Here is an 18,587-nt window from a genome sequence, read left to right as displayed (position 1 = left end):
TAGACTTATCAAACATAAAATGTAGAACATAACCAAATCATAGTACAAAATCATAAAAAGTCATTAATTCAAAAATGAGATAACATTATCACGGTGGCTATCCTATATTGTTGGCATTTTTTATAATTGAAAAGAACGCCAATTTTACTTCTTCAATGCAAGAAATCTAAACCGACAAATCTCAATAGAAACTTGAAATTGAAAATCACAAATCTAAACTGACAAATTTGATCCCTGCAAGAAATTACAAAAAAATTTAAATGCAAGTTCTTCTAAACTGTAATTGTGATTTTATATGAGATTAATGCAATATTGTGTGTGGTAAAATGATAATATAAATTGTGGCCATTGCAATATGGTAAAAATTGATAAATTACAAAATAGGATGAATTTTGGTTTAGAATAAACAATAATTATGTTATCAAGTAGGAATAATGAATTGATTATTTAAAATTTATGTTACCAATTGATTGAGAAATTAAAGAAAACACATTGATGATAATAGATTAATGTTAACAAATTTATTAAGGAATGGTGGGTGACTTAAAGGTTAATTAGATACGTCTAAGTTTAAAAGACAAAGAAGTTTAGTAATAGAAATGATGAAAACAATAGTCACATGCATTGATAGATTAAGTAACAACCGTGAATGATAAAAATAAATTGTATTTAGAGATATAAATGATAAAGTATTATAATAAAGGAATATAAGATGTAATTCATAAATGGTGAGTAATTATAGAGAATGACACATTTAAATTTTTATTTTTGATTATTTAAAATAAATTTGAGTATGTGGCACATAAATAAATGACGTGTCAATAAAAAAAATTAAATATTATTTTAATATATTATAATAGATAATAAATATTAATTTTTAAAAGAGAATATACTCTATTAATAAATTTATTGTGAAAACGATTTTTCTTAATTTTTTTTTGCATTAATTAACGGAATCATATGTGTAAACTAACTAATCATTGCATATGACTTTACAAAAGAAAAGTGGACCCTGAAGGCACACCTACTCCCAATTAAAGAATTATTTTGCTTAATTAAACTAAACTAAACTGATCAATTAAATTCCTAGTCATCAACACAAGATTTTTGAAACAGTAACGTTAAATAATAGAATTAGAGATTATAGTTTCTGCTCTTATAATAGACATTTTCTTTCTAAACATGAAGGATCAAAATAGTTGTCATGGAGAAAACAGAGTTCACCCTTCCATTTCTTGCTACTTGTTTTCTCTATTTAATATCTTTTTTTCCAACACCTTTGAAAGCAGAAGATACCATAACTCCACCACAATCCATCACTGGAAACCAAACACTAATTTCACCATCACAAAATTTTGAACTTGGTTTCTTCACTCCTAGAAATTCAACTTACACATATCTTGGAATATGGTATAAAAATATTCCAAAAAGAACTGTTATTTGGGTTGCAAATAGAGATAAACCACTTTTTAATTATAATGGTTCATTAACATTCAACAATGATGGAAAACTCATTATTCTCAACCACAAAAGAATTGTTCTTTGGTCCTCAAATTCATCTGGGTCAGCAAGAAATCCAGTAGCACAGCTTCTAGACACTGGAAACTTTGTTTTGAAGGATTTTGAAAATGGAAATTCTGAGAAATATTTGTGGCAAAGTTTTGATTATCCTTCTGACACATTGTTACCAAGAATGAAACTTGGTTGGAACTTCAAAACTGGTTTGAATATACATTTAACTTCTTGGAAAAGCAATGATGATCCTTCTTCAGGTGAATATAGTTACAGTGTTGATCCACGTGGACTTCCTCAGCTTTTTCTTCAAAAGGGTGATAAGAAAGTTTTCAGAAGTGGACCTTGGTATGTGAAACAATTCAAAGATGATCCAGTTTTAAGAGAAAATCCTGTTTTCAAACCAATATTTGTTTTTGATTCTGATCAAGTTTTGTATTCTTATGAGACTAAAGACAACATCATTTCAAGGTTTGTGCTTGGCGAATCTGGTTTGATTCAGCATTTTACATGGAATGATTATCATCTCAGTTGGTTTTCTGAATTCAATGTTCAAGGTGACCAATGTGATGATTATGGCTTTTGTGGTGCTTATGGAAGTTGTAACATAAAAAACTCTCCCATTTGTAAGTGTTTGAATGGTTTTGAGCCAAAGCTTATGCATGAATGGAAAATGCTTAAATGGTCTAGTGGATGTGTTAGGAAGAATTCAAGGGTTTGTATAAATGGAGATGTGTTTAAGAAGTTTACAGGAATGAAACTACCAGATGCTGTTGAGTTTCATGCAAACTATAGTATCAGCATTGATCAGTGTGAGGCAGAATGCTCCAAAAACTGTTCTCGTGTTGCTTATGCAAAACTTGATATAAATGCAAGTGGCAAAGGTTGTATTACTTGGTTTGATGATTTATTTGATATAAGGGAGGATTTTGTGAATGGACAAGATTTCTATTTGAGAGTTTCAGCTTCAGAACTAGGTACGAATATTGAAGGTATATGGCACAAAATTTTGGCTCACTTGTTTTTTTCTAGTACATTTATTACATTAATGGTTCTTTGTTACTTTAAACTACATTTATATACATTTCATGTAATTGTTTTTTTTTTTTTTTTGTGGAGTTAGATTCAAATGTTGAGAGAAGTAAAAGGAAGAAACTCATACTACTTCCTGTGAGTATATCAGTAACCTCAACTATTATTGTCTTAGCATTGTGGTTGATAATTAAGAAATGGAGAAGAAATGGAGGTAAACTAAAGATATCTTGTTTTTCTAGTTGTAGAAGATTTCATGTTCTTTTTGAACCATATAGTCTTATTTGATCAAGTATCACTAATATATCAATCATTGTATTTTTTCTTCTATAAACAGCTGAAGTGACAGGTATTCAATTTAGTGTTGGCAGAAGTAGGAGTGAGTTTGAACTCCCATGTTTTGATATTTCCATTATTGAAGCTGCAACAGGGAATTTCTCTGTTTACAATAAGATTGGAGAAGGTGGATTTGGTCCTGTATACAAAGTAAATTGTTGATTCATTCCATATATTTTCATCAATTTAAAAAATAGGATATATCCACCATACTACACTTTAAAATATCACTATTTTCTTCATATTGTCATTCATCTTTTAGTCGTTGTAGTTAGTTGATCCAGATCCAATTATTCAAACAAGAAAAATTACTACTTAGTTTTTCAACAACTATGATAATATATTGGATTTGTTATAACTTTTAGGGCCAGCTTCCATCAGGACAAGACATAGCAGTGAAAAGGCTTTCAGAGAAATCTGTACAAGGCCTGCAAGAGTTCAAGAATGAGGTTATTTTCATCTCTCAACTTCAGCATCGAAATCTAGTCAAGCTTCTTGGTTGTTGCATTCATGAAGAAGATAAAATGTTGGTCTATGAATACATGCCAAATAGAAGCTTGGACACTTTATTATTTGGTTGGTCTTTTAACAATGTTTGAACAAACATGTACTTTTACTATTTTTTTACTCAAGGTGTATTTTTCCTTAATCATCATATTATATTGTATAACTCATGTAATATTCTAAATCAGATGAAATCAAGCGCTCTGCGCTTAGTTGGCAAAAGAGGCAAGACATAATTAACGGCATTGCTAGGGGACTTGTCTACCTTCATAGAGATTCGATATTAAGTTTAATTCATAGAGACTTGAAAACAAGCAACGTTCTTTTAGACTGCGAAATGAATCCAAAGATTTCTGGTTTTAGAATGGCGAGAATGTTAGAGGGAGATCAATATGAAGAAAAGACTAAAAGGATAGTCGAAACCTAGTAAGTACAAAAAAAATTGATTTTAACTTCTAAATGTTTTTTTAACTTGTAATTACTAAATTCATTTTATGTTTTACAATTGCTCCAGTGGATACATGTCTCCAGAATATGCAATAGACGGACACTTTTCTTTCAAATCTGATGTTTATAGCTTTGGAGTTTTACTTTTAGAGCTATTAAGTGGCAAGAAAAACAAAGGGTTTTTTCACCCTGATCACAAATTGAATCTCCTAGGCCATGTGAGTATAATACACTGAATGTACATATATCTTGAAATAACCAAAGAGTTTAAGAATTATGCATTAATAGCGTAACAAAATTACATCGTGGCAATGTTTGATCGGATGAATGTGTAAAAAAATTGTACATTGTCGATGCATAATTCGATACACATGATCAAATTGCAATATTATTATAATTCAGTTAAATGAGTAATTTCAATTTTTAATATGTTAGGCATGGAAGCTTTGGAATGAAGGTAGGGGCATTGAGCTGATGGATCCATTACTTGAGGATGATATTCCTACCCCTGAATCAATTTTAAAGTGTATTCAAGTTGGTCTTTTATGTGTTCAAGAACAGCCAGAAGAAAGGCCAACAATGTCATTAGTGGTTTTGATGTTGGATGGTGAAAGTGTGTTGCTCCCAAAACCTAAAAGACCAGGTTTGTATTCAGAGAGGTGTTTCTTAGACACAGATTCATCATCATGTGGTATGCTAAATTCTGTTACTACTTTGGTTGAGGGTCGTTAATTTAGGTACTTGCCTCCGCACTACTTGTGTGTGCTATCAATATTTTGATTTTGTTAAAATATAATGTAGGCATTGGATGATGAGAATGCTAATAAATGTTTAATGATTAGTATATTGTATATTAAGTTCTAGGGTATCTCTGGTTTCAAAGTTCAACAAATGTGTACATATAATATATGTACTCAACGAAAACATATGGTTCTTATTTTTATTTTTTTTGGTGAAGGAATGGTTGTTATTTTTATTTATTTATTAATTGTTGTTATTTTAGTGCTTTATAAATTATAACATGCATATCTAATCTAATACATATTGAAAAAGAAGATATTATGAAAATGTTAACTTTGTCCATTGCTGAATCCACCAAATTTAATAAAATCGAGTTAAAAATTTATTTGCAATAAAAGTGTCAATCTATATTATTTTTTAATTAACTAACTTAGATATTTCAAACAAATTAAATAAGAAAATTAAAATATTTAAGCGTTTTAGTTTGAAGATGAAACAATCACAAATAAGAAATATGATTTGAAAATAGTGATTTAAAAATAATCAATCCAAGGGTTTTGACAATAATGAAGTTTGATTCAATCATTAATCATAAATAAGCATTCATGTGTTAATTTCACTCTTGACTTCGTGACTTATAATTACATAAATAAGCTCACTCTACTCCAAAATTTCAATATTAGAAAAGTTTTTCATAAAAACATATAAATAATCTCTAAATTATTATGACATCACCTTTTTTGTTTTAGTTTTGTGACTAAAATATATAACCAAATGTCTACTTGATGTGATTTAATAATTAATGCATAAACAAAAATTTACTTCATCGAAGTATACAAATTTAAATTATTTGTGGTAATTATAAAATGAAAGTGTGTTTGATTTTGTATTTGAATTTGTAATATTGATGACACTAAAATTATTGATTGAAAAAAATAGAAAATCAAATAATACAATACCAAAAAATTGAATAAAATTAAGTCGTACTCAAACTACAAAATCACGAATAACATATAAAAATAAAATTAATTGTATATAGAAACTACTTATGTAGATGAAAATAATAATAATTTAGAGAGTACTCTTAGAATGGGAAAAAAAAATCTAAATCACCATCTCTATTGTACAAAGAAATTGTGTTTAGGTTTTTTAACTCAGAGGAGCGCAGCTCCGTAATATATTCCTTTTCAATTGAATATTAGATCCATTATTTAAACATTTATTATTATTATTATTATTATTATTATTATTATTATTATTATTATTATTATTATTATTTTATATTAAAAGCTACCTATTTTTGTCATAAAAAAAGCTACCTTTATTTTATGCAAATGCTACATTAAATAACATATATTGAAAGTATTTTTGACTAAGCAATAACAATTAGAGATGGGAATAGGCTAGGCCGTCTGTCATGGTCTATGATCTGACCTATTTATGATCTGACTTGGTCTGGCCTATTTAATAAAAAGGTTAGACTCAGACTGTTTTTAAAACCTATTTATTTAAATAGGTCAGGCTCAGACTTCTAAAAAAGCATATTAAGCTTGATAGGGCGCATATATATATTTTATTATTTATTAATATTATTTATTATTATTATATTAATAATATTATTTCCTATTTTAAATTCTATTAATTAGGCAATCACTCATTGAGCATTCCATATTCAGTAGTAGTTTCATATTCGGTAGCGATTTTATATTTGGTAGTCATTCCATATTCGATAGTCGTTCAATTAGTCAATCAGTCAACGGTCGTTCCATATTTATTTAAGAAGTAATAATTAGTGTGTTTGTTTCAGAAAAAAAAATTTATTATTTGATACAAAAAAATAATTTTTTAGAGTTTAAATTATGTTTGTTTCATATTTTTTAAAAATTATTAAGTAGGCTTTTAAATAGGCTTTCAGACCAAACTTTTAAAAATGTCAGGTCAAGTCTTTCACAGTCTGATCTGGTGTGGCCTATTCCTGCCCCTAATAACACTTAGAAAACTTCAACGAACCATATTAAAATTTCAAAGTGGAGACAAATTTGAATTGAATATGAGGAAAGATGATTTAAAACATAAAATTTCTGTGATATTGAAAGCTACCTCTATTTTATGCAAATGCTACATTACATAATATTTAAACTATTTTAATATTTTTTGCCTAAGCTATAACAACTCGTACAAACAACTCTTTAGAATTTAGAAAACTTGAATACAAATCATATTAAAATTTCAAAGTAGAGACAAATTCGCTTATACTGACATTCATATGGGTCCAGAATATGATACAAATTAACTCTATAGTTTGGTCCAATGATAAATAGGGAGACATTAAATTTATAAATTGTAGATTTTAACTCTATAGTGAGTCTAAAAGTCTTCTTACTTTGGACATGAGTACTATTGTCTCACCCTAACTTTTTTTGTAAAAAAAAAAAACAATATAGGACAAATTATTGTCGCTTGGTACAATTTTAGGCTTTTTTATCAATAAAGAGGGTCAAAACCCCAAAGAGAATTTCCAAAAAAAAAAAAAATAGGGTGGCTTTGATTTAACCGTGAATATTAACCGTTATTATGAGTTGTTCTCCCACTATAATTTTTAGATGCTGCAATACTTAATTTTTTGTCACAATCATGGAACAGAGAAAAACATGACTTTTTACAATCATAAAAGATCCATAAAAAAGGAAACAAAACATCTAAATCACATAAAACACTAATGTCAATTTTTTTTTAAATAAAATAAAGAAATTGAAATGGATTATGCCGCATCATAACACACACCACTGAAACTCAAAGAAATGCATTGAGAAAAATCTTCAAAATGGTTAACGAGGTCAAGACCCTCTTCATTTTTTATTTTTAACTTTTTTTCGAAAAAGAATCCAATCAATAAAAATTACATAGTTATTTAACGTGGAGCGATATATATATGTATTTAATTATCATGTCATATATCTTAAAAGAATAACTTAATAGAATGATTAAATTGATTGCATAATAGAATTTCAATAATTTTTTGTTTATTCACAAATTTCGAAGGCTAAAATGACCCGTCTCAATTCCATGACAAGTTCATGAGGCATACTTGACTCATTTGGCATATTGAAGACATAGAAGCTTGTTATTATAATTTTACAATTTGATGAGAAAAAAATTAATTAACTTTACGATTTGAATTTTAAATCATTTTTAAGTGTCAACTGTCATGGTTTAATTTCAACAACTCCGCAGTTGGTATGATGTAAGTTTAAGAACTGACCCACCAATCATGCAGTATTCACCATCAAAATTAGATTAGTCAAAAAAAGATTTATATAATAATAATAATAGTTTGATAAATAACAACTCCGTGAACGAATAAATAAGTTATTAAATAATTATTTGGTTGAAAATTTGTTTATATGGTCTATATAAGCATTGGCCAATTCTTATGATGAAATAATAGATAATCTTTATTTGACCAGAAATTTCTTGGCGTAATTATATTAATCTACTAATTTTAATTAACTAATTAATTAATTAATAATAATAATAATAATAATAATTATACCCATTCATAGCTGTTACAGAGCAACTACACGGGATATAAAATTTTGAAGTTGCAAAATATTAGTTACATATTGTAACATTCACAAATTATTAAATATCTTATAATAATTCATAAATAGAATGCAATGTTTTTATGTTGAAAGTTTTGTGGTCCATTCGCATATTCTGCATAATTTAACTGGACCTCAATCAAATTGTTTTCATTTATTAGTTGGGATCCAATCAAATTGTTTAAGGCGGCTATAATAATAATAAAATAAAAAAGAAAATGGATTTGGTTGCATCTATATAAGAATATGCAAGCTACTAAAGTTTGACTCACCAACAACAATACCACCTGTTGGTTTCTACAGAGACAGAGAGAACAGAGCAGTTCAAGTTACTACCAATGGCTACTAAAGTTTACATTGTGTAAGCCATTTTCACTCTCTCTACTTTCTCACTTTTTCTATAACCTGTTGGGGCAATTACTTCCTCCAATTGATGTTTATGTTTTGACTCATAACATCTTTTTCTATTAAATTTGTCTATCATGAATCTGATTTAAATTTACATTCCATGTTTAGTTACTATTCTATGTATGGACATGTTGGAAAGCTAGCTGAAGAGATCAAAAAGGGAGCTGATTCTGTAGAAGGTGTTGAAGCAAAACTCTGGCAGGTTTGTAAAAAATTATTTATCTTTTTTTTTTTATAAGACTCTCTTTAAATTTTCAACTGTATTTTTCTTTAATTAATTTATAATTTTTTCTGTAACTATCTGATAAATATTATAATAAAAATATTAATTAAGTTTAGGGATGGCAATGGGTAGGGTTTGGGTAGGGTACTGATACCAATTGTTGGAAAAACCTTAATAACGTTGTGCTCAACAATCCATGTCAATTACATGATGAATAGCCAAAGGCGGAAGCGTACCTGTGGGAATTGCCATTAATGAAATCCTGAGATGATGATGATAGAGCCAATGGGTTGGGTGATCTTCCTCAGCAAAACACCCTGAAGACCTTGCTCTCTTGATGGGGATAGAGAGAACCAGAGAATTTTCTCCTTTAGGGTTTTGAAACTGAATAGTCTTGTTGTGTTTGTCTTGGGGACCATTACCCCTGAATTAGGACGTCACACTAAAATCCAAAAAACGACCTCGTTTTGCGTACAGGGAATGAAATTCTTTCGAATTCGATTCCAAAATTCAATTGAGCTGAAGGAAGAAGAAGAATAAGAACAAGGAAATTAAGATTGAATGCGATTGGAAGAAGAGAGAAGAAAATTCACAAGATAACTGTCATCTCTACAGAGAGAGAGAGAGAGGGTTTTGTAAGTGAAAGATGGTGTGAGTGAGTGAGTGTCTTGGTAGTATTTCTATTCAATTACATTCCATTTTATGCCCACACATTTCTCTCTCCTACTTTCTATAGTACCCGTCCCCATACCCGCGATTTTAAAAAATACCCATACCCTCTCGGGTATCAACTTTAATACCCGTACCCTTACCCTCTGGATACTTAAGTGTCCGTACCCATACCCGTTACCCACACTTTAACTAAAAAAAATCGATAAATAAATGATATTATTGTGATTAAATTTAAAAATTATTTAAATATCTTAAATCCAATCATAAAATATTATAAATCAAAATATTTTCTGACTCAACATTTCAAATGAACACTTGTTACAATACATATTTAAATATCTATAATAATATTTTGTGAAGTTGCAAGTCATATGATAATATTATCTGAGATAATTGATAAAAAGTTGCAAGTATAATTATAAAGTCACGATTAATAAGATATAACTATTAGTTATAAAATCACAATTATTTATCTATTTATCATAATCAGATTCTTAAAAAATTTGCAAACGTTTATGTTTCAATTATAAATATTGTAATGGTCCAATGATATTAATAGATGTTAAAATATAAAAGAAAACAATTAATTAAACTAAATACTAATATAATAAATAAATAACTAAATAAATAAATAATATATTTATATAAGTGCGGGTGCGGGGCGGGGTGGGTACTACAGTACCCGTACCCGCACCCATACCCGCTTAATTTTGCGGGTAATTACCCGTCCCCATGCCCATACCCATGATGCGGGTTTTTACCCTACCCATTGTGGGTTTTTTTTGCGGGTACCCACTGGGTATGGGTCTAATTGCCATCCCTAATTAAGTTATTCAAAGTTTTTCTTTTGAATGATAAAATTATAAAAATAATATTAATCATCAATAAATATAATACTACTATCAACTTTTTTAATTTTTATAATTTATTTAACGAAGTCTTATATTTAAAGACAGAGAAAGTTCTATCTTTTTAAAAGATTGGAATTTTTAACGTGATCCTAATAAAGTTTTAGTGGATATACTCTGGACCAATACTTAAAATTCACCTAAAATTTTAACAAATTAGCAACACTTAATGATGAGTCTTAAAAAAAAAAATTAGCAAGTTCTACTCATCTTTTGAAGTGAGATACTAATCTGGTTAATGTGGATTCCAACAAAAATAAGATAAATAAATAAGTTAACGGTATTAATTTTTCTCTCTTGTTTTTATGGAACTAACACGGATCATTTAACCGTCTCAACAATGAAGACGAGGAAAATCATCAACATCTATCTCGAGTTTCAAATAATATATATGATTCAGAACAAATAAGGAATGTAATTTGTGAGCTTAGAATATTTATAATATGTATAGGTACCTGAAATATTAGCAGAAGAGGTACTTGGGAAGATGGGAGCACCTCCAAAGAGTGATGTTCCAATTATTACACCAAATGAGCTCACTGAAGCTGATGGTTTGTTGTTTGGTTTTCCAACAAGATTTGGAATGATGGCTGCACAATTCAAATCATTTTTGGATGCAACTGGAGGCCTATGGAACAAACAGTCACTTGCAGGAAAGCCTGCTGGCATCTTTTACAGCACTGGTTCTCAAGGAGGTGGCCAAGAGACTACACCGTCAGTTTCTCATTCTTATCTTTCCATCACTCTTTGTTTTTTCTATATTGTGTCTTTGTCTCAACTCTTCTGATTTTACAATGTACCTGTAGGTTGACATCTATTACTCAACTTGTTCACCATGGAATGATATTTGTGCCAGTTGGATACACATTTGGAGCTGGCATGTTTGAGATGGAGAAGGTGAAAGGTGGTTCACCTTATGGTTCAGGAACATATGCAGGGGATGGCTCAAGACAGCCTAGTGAGTTAGAATTGGCTCAAGCTTTTCATCAGGGGAAGTACTTTGCTGGAATTGCTAAGAAGCTCAAGGGACCACAATGATTTATGTCCTTCATATCTTTCATTAAGTATTATGTATCCACTTAACATATTGTCATTTATAATTATGTATCCTCCAATATAATAAATGAGTGAGAGAATAAATTGCATGTGCTGAATATAATCATTGTCACTGCTTTTGATATTTATTAAACCAATCCTATCCTATCTTATACGATAAACATTCACCACTTTTGGTATAGTACAGGTGATTGATTGATGCACAATGGATATGAGTGTTGTAAACTTCATTAGTGAGTCTATATACATTGAATAAATTAATGAATGATTCACACTATAAAAAGTTTTATATCCATAATGTATCAAAATTAATTAATCTTATTAACTTTTGCTACAAGACAAAATATCTTTTGCAAAATAATTATATAAGTAATTGTAAACAAAAAAATTTAAGAGAATATTAAAGTTTTAAATATGTCAACATTAAATAAAAATGATTTTTTTTTATAAACATATATAATTTATTTGTGTTCACATTTTAAATTTTGGTTTGTTAATTTGCATCATTATTGCTGCTGAACTATTTTAGTTGTAGAATAAATTATAATTATTTTGTTAAAGAACTTTTGAACATTTGCAACTAATAATGTTAAATTATTTGTCAATGTGATACAATCAAATGTGTTATAAATTTGAAATTGAAGAGATGAGATCGAATAATATTTTTAAAGCAAAATTAAAAGTGCAAAGATACCACCATGATAAGTCACATCTCAATTTTATTCATGATAAGTTACATCTCAATTTTATTAATTGTTTATGCCACCTAAAAATTATATTAATAAAATAATTAGTTTCATAGGTGTATAGAAATTTATCGATTGGGATACAAATCTTTTAAGAAATGAGCAAAGATAGTTTTATGAGATCGGATTTATATTTGCAGATGATCACGAAAATATTTGGGATGAGTTAACATTAGATATGACGTATTTTATTACCAACTAATATAGAGAGATATGTAAAGTTAGAAATGGATGAGTGAAAATTGATTGGAGTGAAAAGATGATAGAATTACAATAGATAATGAGTTTTGATTTTTCAACACATTACCGATGTAGATACAAATTTCTCAAGAAATGAACAAAGATGACTTCATGAGATCGAATTCATAATTGTAGATGATTAAGATAGGATGACACTATATATGACATATTTTGTTACTAACAATCTGCATAGATATACAAAGTTAAAAATAGAGAAGTGAAAGTTAATTGAAGTGAAAAGATAACTAGGTTTTATATGAAGTGTGTTGAAAAAAAATTGGTGGTTTGTATTAATATATTATAAATAAATTACATAACCTGGATAGCAGTACATTATTTTTTTAGTCAAATTTTTAACAAGTACTTAAATGTAGTGAGAAGACAAATTCGCTTGGTCACAGATGACATCAATTGATGCTGAATTCTTGTATAGATGCATGTACCGGTTCCACTTAGTATACAATAAATAGTGTTTGGAGAGATAAAAGATACGTTAATTGTTATAGTACATGACATTTTTATATGATAACAATAATTATATTAAATTATTACTTTAACTTATTATACTACTTTAACTATTTGATTTTTTTGTCAACATTTCAATTATTATATTTGATTATCATTTGTATTATCTTTTAATTAGGTTAACTATTTCAATCAATTATTTTTTGATGTATAGTTAATTTTTTTAATTTAAAATTTTAACATTCATATAATGTATTCGTGAAAAATATATCGTACTGCATAGGATTGCAACTTCTTTTATTTTCCTTTTGAATACATAAATATTTTTGTTGTGTAATGATGAGAGAAATTTGTGTTGGTCCGGTGTTATCTGTTGCCTTAAACTAAGTAAATTATTAAAAAGATGGTGACGTTAAGGAGTGGTATCATAAAAATATATGAATTCGGTTTCTATAAGAAGAGTAGCCTCTGTGGAAGTTTACATTCACCAAACTCTGTAGAGGAGAGCGCTGCACATAATTACATCAATGGCCACTAAAGTTTACATTGTGTAAGCTCATCTTCTTCTTCTTAATTTCTCTTATAATGAAACTGATTGAATTTTACATTGCATATGTTTAGTTACCATTCTATGTACGGACATGTTGAGAAGCTTGCGGAAGAGATTAAAAAAGGAGCTACATCAGTAGAAGGAGTAGAAGCAAAACTTTGGCAGGTTTGAGTTTATTTATTAGAATATCTGATAATAGAGAACAAATAATGAATTAGTATAATATTAATGGAAGGTGCCTGAGACATTGTCTGAAGTGGTCCTACGGAAGATGAAAGCACCTCCAAGGAGTGATGTTCCAGACATTTCACCGAAAGAGCTTCCAGAAGCTGATGGCTTATTGTTTGGGTTTCCATCAAGATTTGGAATGATGTCTGCTCAATTCAAAGCATTTATGGATGCAACTGGCGGTTTATGGAACAAACAGGCACTTGCAGGGAAGCCTGCTGGCTTCTTTTTCTCCACTGCTTCTCAGGGAAGTGGCCAAGAAGAAACACCGTTAGTTCCTCTTTCTATTCTCATTGTGTTCAACTAATTCATTATCTTCAATAATTAGTATCAGTGATTACGTGTCATATTGAGAAGTAGTAGAGTGATGTTTGTTGTTTGGATTGGATTATTGAAAATATTAGGTTTACATCGATAACTCAGCTTGTTCATCATGGAATGATTTTTGTGCCAATTGGGTACACATTTGGGGATGGAATGTATGAGATGGAGAAGGTGAAAGGTGGATCGCCCTATGGTGCTGGAACTTTTGGGGATCATGGAGTAGGAGAACCAACTGAATTAGAATTGGCTCAAGCTTTTCATCAGGGGAAGTACTTTGCTGGAATTGCTAAGAAGCTCAAGGGATCGCTATGATTTTCTATCCACTTTTCATATAATCTAATCAAATAACCTGTTTGTCACATAAGGGGGTAAGAGAGTGGGAGAATAAATTAATCTAGTGTTGAATCCAATTATTGTCTCTTTTATATAATCTATATTATCTTACAACAATTGAGCTTTAATTATTATCAAAACAACAAACTGATTCCTGCGATTAGAAATGTTAGTTTGGTTACTTAGTTATAACCAGTTAGTTAGTAATAGGGTTAATGAAACTCTAAATTATTATTGATCACTTATGAGGTATGATTAATAATAATATCCAAATATTAAGGGGTTTTTTTTAAGGAGATTTGAGATGGGGAAAAAAAACTTTCAGTATTAAAAAAACCAACCCAAAACGCAACATTTCTTGTTGAAAACACAAGGACTCATACTTCAAGAAAAAGAGCCCAATATCTGACGTTTAAGACGCAAGGCCCTGCCCATCGGCCCAAAAAGTAAAGACGCAAATCCTAGTCTAGTCCACCTATTCATAGTCTACTAGGTTTGATTGTGTTTTCTTTTGTTAGTTTTTTAAAACTATTTTGAAAATCAATTTTGAAAAACTATTTTTAAAAAATAAAATAAAATTTTGTTTGATAATTTTATTTTTAAAAACTATTTTAGAGAAGAGTAAAAATCTTGTTTAGTAAATTTATAGAAACTAAAATAACGTATTTAACCTACATAAAAAAATCTACGACTAGAACATAAACTTTCAAGGCAAAATAGTGTTTTGAACAAATAATTTATGAGTCTGTCACACGACTAACCAATTTGCATAACGGTGCGAGTTTTATCCCATTAATATAGGATCATTGTTTTGCACGGCGAAATCAGCTTTTTGAACAACGATGAATTGAATTACAAAACTTTTCAAAGAATGCATTTTCTTTATACAACGAAGATAGTCAAAATCAATTGAATTTCCTTTAAAATAAATTATTATTCTAATTATTATACCCATAAGACATAATGCATCACAACTATCACTTACAAAAATATCGCAAAAAATTAAATTTATAAAAAAAAAAATAATAATAAGATTAAGTGAAGTGCTAATTATTAATATCTAATACTAGAATAATTATACATACACTCTTTTTTGGTGGAATTTTACATTCATTTATATATATATAGAAGTAAGGGTTAAAACAATTTAATTATAATTGATTTAATGTTAAAATAATATATATTAGATTTGTAGATTGTGGATTTGAAAAATAAATATAAATTTATTTATAAATGTTTAACAAATTTAAATATATTTCCTGATTGAGACACTTATTTTAGATTAAGAAGAAAAAAAAAATCATGAAATATCTTTTGCAAAAATATATATGGAATATGGTGTTTAGTGAAGTTGGCGTCATGGCGGCAGGATGGATTAGGGCAGCACCAAAACAAACCATTTTTTATTAAAACATAAAATTATGTACAATATTTACCATATTGTCAGTAACGAAAATTTGTAATTTTTCGGTGGTGTTGTTATATGTTTGAGAAAAAGATCAAAATTGTAAATTGAAAATCAAAACACCTTTTAGCTTTTTTTTATTTTTTTATTTTTAAAAACAAAAAAATTTAAAACAAATTTTTTTTGAAAAAGTAAACCAAACATGTTTTATAATTTTAAAATTTTAGAAAAGAGAAATTGTTTTTAAAAATCAAATCAAACACATGTGTCTTTCTTTTCTTTATGGATTTAAATTCTCTAAAATAAATTACTTTAGAGAATAAAGTAACTAATATAAATTAATATAAATTATTGATGATCAAATCAATTGTTAATATTATCTATATATATATATATATATATATATATATATATTTTATATTATAAATTCAATTTTTAAAATTAAAACATAATTTTTAAATTATTTAAAATGGCTATATATATATATATATATATATATATATATATATATATATAAGTCATGAGTGATTATAATATTAACTATTAATTTATTTATTTTATTAACTTTTTTACACAAATTTATTTATTTACTAACGGTTAATTAATACTATTCACCTTAGTTTTAAAGTGAATTACTTACTTTACATCCACCTAAATCATTCTTTATATCTAGCAGTAGTTTCCTAAATAACAAAAAGAATTACATGTAAAAACAAAATGATAAAGAATAAAAAATTGAAGGAAGTATGTATAGTTGTTTTTTTTCTTAGTATGTATACTTTTATATTTTACTAAACATTATTTTTTAACAGTGAGGATTATGGCAATTTTCTAAATATTATTTTTTTGGAAAAATATAATCAGCATTCATATTATTAGTAATAATATACTTTGAAATTATTTTAAATGTTATTAGGCTGAGATTTTTGTGTAAAACTAAGAAGAAGCATTTTGACGTCTTTTAAATATTTTCTTTCTCATATTTTAACGTTTAGGAAATCTTAGATTTTATAATTTTTTAGATAATGCATCACAATAAATACCAAAATAAAATATTTTATATTTCTATTGCTTGATTATATTATTTTTAACTATTATAATTTTTAAAATGATATTATATAACTTTTTATTAAATAGTAATTTATTTCTGTTGGTTCAAAAATAATTATGCCAAAACAGTTGATTTTCAACGATTTCATAGAACTTCATTTATCTTCTTTTTTTTAATTGATAAAATGCATAGAGCACATAAATAGAAGTCAAAATTAATTTTAAATTCTTTCATTAAAACAGTTTTACACTAATATACATTTTTTTTTTCTTCTTCATATTATAACATAAAAGTAGAGTAAAGTGGTGAAATACATATGATATAAAACACCGGTAGTGTATATCTTTTGTTTGTTCTATATATGTGTGTGTCGCACACTAAAGTCTATGTGTCCTTTCAAATGAGAACATTTCACTTAGGTCAATCATGCATGCAACTTGATAACAATTTTAATGTGTCAAAAGTACTTTCAAGGGAAAGCCTGTCAGCCCAGGTATGGAATAATATGACACTAGTATATAATATATATGTCAATGCTATTTGATAGAATTTAAGCATGTACTTTAGTATATATGTGAATAATTGCAAAATCAAAAAAAGAAAGAACCCTTTTAAAGCTTGCATTACAAGATTGAAACACATGCTTTTTAAATGATTTGCCAAAACAACAAAAAGAAAAGTTTTTGTATCAAAGTAAGATGTCCGAGCAGTCATAATATATATGTACTTTAATTATTAACATAACAATGATGCTTCTTGTCTTTTACTTTCCACGTTTTTGCTTTATGAAATTCCTTTAAAGTATATTCTTTTACATGAAGTAACCTAACATTTAAAAGGAAAAATTTAAGATTTGATATCCATGGATTACTCCATATATACAGAGACTAGAAATGATGTATAGATGCTTGAAATGTATGCTATGATGGAAGACTTATCGTTCGATCAACTTCAAAAGTGTAAAATATAAATGATAAGCTTATATGCCAAGAGATACTAACCATTAATTTGATTTTTAATTCCTAAAGTAGTACATTTCATGATTAGTCTTTTCTTAGAAACGGATTCTTTAGCTTTAAGTTTATTTCTCTTTGATTATTTGATTCTTTGTCTTGTCCTCGAACGGTCCACCTCTCTATTATGTAAACAAAGCACATTCATGACAACTCTCATGCTCTTAAGGAGAGTCCTCAAATTCGGCTAACTCGTATAAATCGATTCCAAAAGCCTGATAAAAAAAAAAAGTATAAATTCTAAAATTAAGTCTAAATTTTAATAGAACTTTTCAGTAAACCGTCGCAAAACTAGCTCACTTTTCACAAGGAGACGAAATATAAATAGTAAATAAACTATATATTAAATATATGATAAATAAGTAATTCTTTCACAATAATTTTTGCTAATACAAAATATTAGTAGATGTTAAAAAGTTTAATGAGTACCAATGATTTCATCTCTCAAATAAAAAATAGTACTCTAACAAGTGTTTTTTTTTATCTGGTGCACCTTTAAAGAGAACTTTTTATCTCGGCCAATAAAATTATAATTCATTAAAGTCGACCTTAAATAGATTAAGTAACCTATTTTAATATCTTTACTCTTGATTTTTTTTTGTCAGTTCAAAGATAAAGCTAATTAATATATAAAGCTTTATCAACAAAGCTTTAATATATACAGTCAAAACTGCAATTAAACTTTATTTTTGAGATTATTTTGTCTCATAAATCAAAAAATGATATTGATAAACTTTTTATCAACAAATACTACTTTTCTCTTTATATTTAAAACTCTATTGACTACATTA

The 18,587-nt window shown here is 27.8% G+C and overlaps 3 protein-coding genes and 1 long non-coding RNA gene across 5 annotated transcripts; 3 read left to right on the top strand and 1 right to left on the bottom strand.

Moving 5' to 3' along the window:
* Positions 1 to 1,090: 1,090 nt before the first annotated feature.
* LOC101507627 (G-type lectin S-receptor-like serine/threonine-protein kinase At4g27290) lies at positions 1,091 to 4,788 on the top strand. 2 transcript variants are annotated; one of them, XM_027330127.2, is made up of 7 exons: positions 1,091 to 2,489; positions 2,636 to 2,758; positions 2,882 to 3,030; positions 3,246 to 3,456; positions 3,573 to 3,810; positions 3,899 to 4,049; positions 4,267 to 4,788. In XM_027330127.2, the coding sequence occupies exons 1-7, from the start codon at positions 1,205 to 1,207 to the stop codon at positions 4,561 to 4,563; spliced, it is 2,454 nt and encodes an 817-aa protein (XP_027185928.1). In that variant the 5' UTR covers positions 1,091 to 1,204; the 3' UTR covers positions 4,564 to 4,788. The 2 variants fall into 2 exon arrangements, with proteins under 2 accessions (XP_027185928.1, XP_012568681.1); XM_012713227.3 differs by having other exon boundaries at positions 1,092 to 2,504.
* LOC113783949 (uncharacterized) lies at positions 2,754 to 10,766 on the bottom strand. Its single transcript, XR_003470004.2, has 2 exons — positions 9,042 to 10,766; positions 2,754 to 3,308 (listed from the first exon to the last, which is right to left on the bottom strand). It is a non-coding gene; the product is annotated as an uncharacterized lncRNA (long non-coding RNA).
* LOC101489981 (probable NAD(P)H dehydrogenase (quinone) FQR1-like 1) lies at positions 8,377 to 11,578 on the top strand. The gene is made up of 4 exons (XM_004485622.3): positions 8,377 to 8,535; positions 8,691 to 8,784; positions 10,837 to 11,099; positions 11,192 to 11,578. The coding sequence occupies exons 1-4, from the start codon at positions 8,513 to 8,515 to the stop codon at positions 11,421 to 11,423; spliced, it is 612 nt and encodes a 203-aa protein (XP_004485679.1). The 5' UTR covers positions 8,377 to 8,512; the 3' UTR covers positions 11,424 to 11,578.
* Positions 11,579 to 12,922: 1,344 nt separating this feature from the next.
* LOC101489655 (NAD(P)H dehydrogenase (quinone) FQR1-like) lies at positions 12,923 to 14,444 on the top strand. The gene is made up of 4 exons (XM_004485621.4): positions 12,923 to 13,442; positions 13,514 to 13,607; positions 13,678 to 13,940; positions 14,075 to 14,444. Exons 1-4 carry the CDS (start codon positions 13,420 to 13,422, stop codon positions 14,304 to 14,306), a joined length of 612 nt encoding a protein of 203 aa, XP_004485678.1. The 5' UTR covers positions 12,923 to 13,419; the 3' UTR covers positions 14,307 to 14,444.
* Positions 14,445 to 18,587: the final 4,143 nt, after the last annotated feature.

The sequence above is a fragment of the Cicer arietinum genome, chromosome 1 (genome assembly GCF_000331145.2).
Source record: "Cicer arietinum cultivar CDC Frontier isolate Library 1 chromosome 1, Cicar.CDCFrontier_v2.0, whole genome shotgun sequence".
In the NCBI taxonomy this organism is placed as follows: Eukaryota; Viridiplantae; Streptophyta; class Magnoliopsida; order Fabales; family Fabaceae; genus Cicer; species Cicer arietinum.
Note: the sequence above shows the minus strand (reverse complement) of the source record. Positions and strands in the feature narration are given on the sequence as shown.

Coding starts and splice junctions, on each gene's coding strand:
- LOC101489655 (XM_004485621.4), top strand. CDS start 13,420: ATGGCCACTAAAGTTTACATTGT. Junction 13,443..13,513: donor GCCACTAAAGTTTACATTGT/GTAAGCTCATCT, acceptor GCATATGTTTAG/TTACCATTCTATGTACGGAC. Junction 13,608..13,677: donor TAGAAGCAAAACTTTGGCAG/GTTTGAGTTTAT, acceptor TATTAATGGAAG/GTGCCTGAGACATTGTCTGA.
- LOC101507627 (XM_012713227.3), top strand. CDS start 1,205: ATGGAGAAAACAGAGTTCACCCTTCCATTTCTTGCTACTTGTTTTCTC. Junction 2,759..2,881: donor GAAATGGAGAAGAAATGGAG/GTAAACTAAAGA, acceptor TTCTATAAACAG/CTGAAGTGACAGGTATTCAA. Junction 3,457..3,572: donor CTTGGACACTTTATTATTTG/GTTGGTCTTTTA, acceptor ATTCTAAATCAG/ATGAAATCAAGCGCTCTGCG.
- LOC101489981 (XM_004485622.3), top strand. CDS start 8,513: ATGGCTACTAAAGTTTACATTGT. Junction 8,785..10,836: donor TTGAAGCAAAACTCTGGCAG/GTTTGTAAAAAA, acceptor TAATATGTATAG/GTACCTGAAATATTAGCAGA. Junction 11,100..11,191: donor GGTGGCCAAGAGACTACACC/GTCAGTTTCTCA, acceptor ATGTACCTGTAG/GTTGACATCTATTACTCAAC.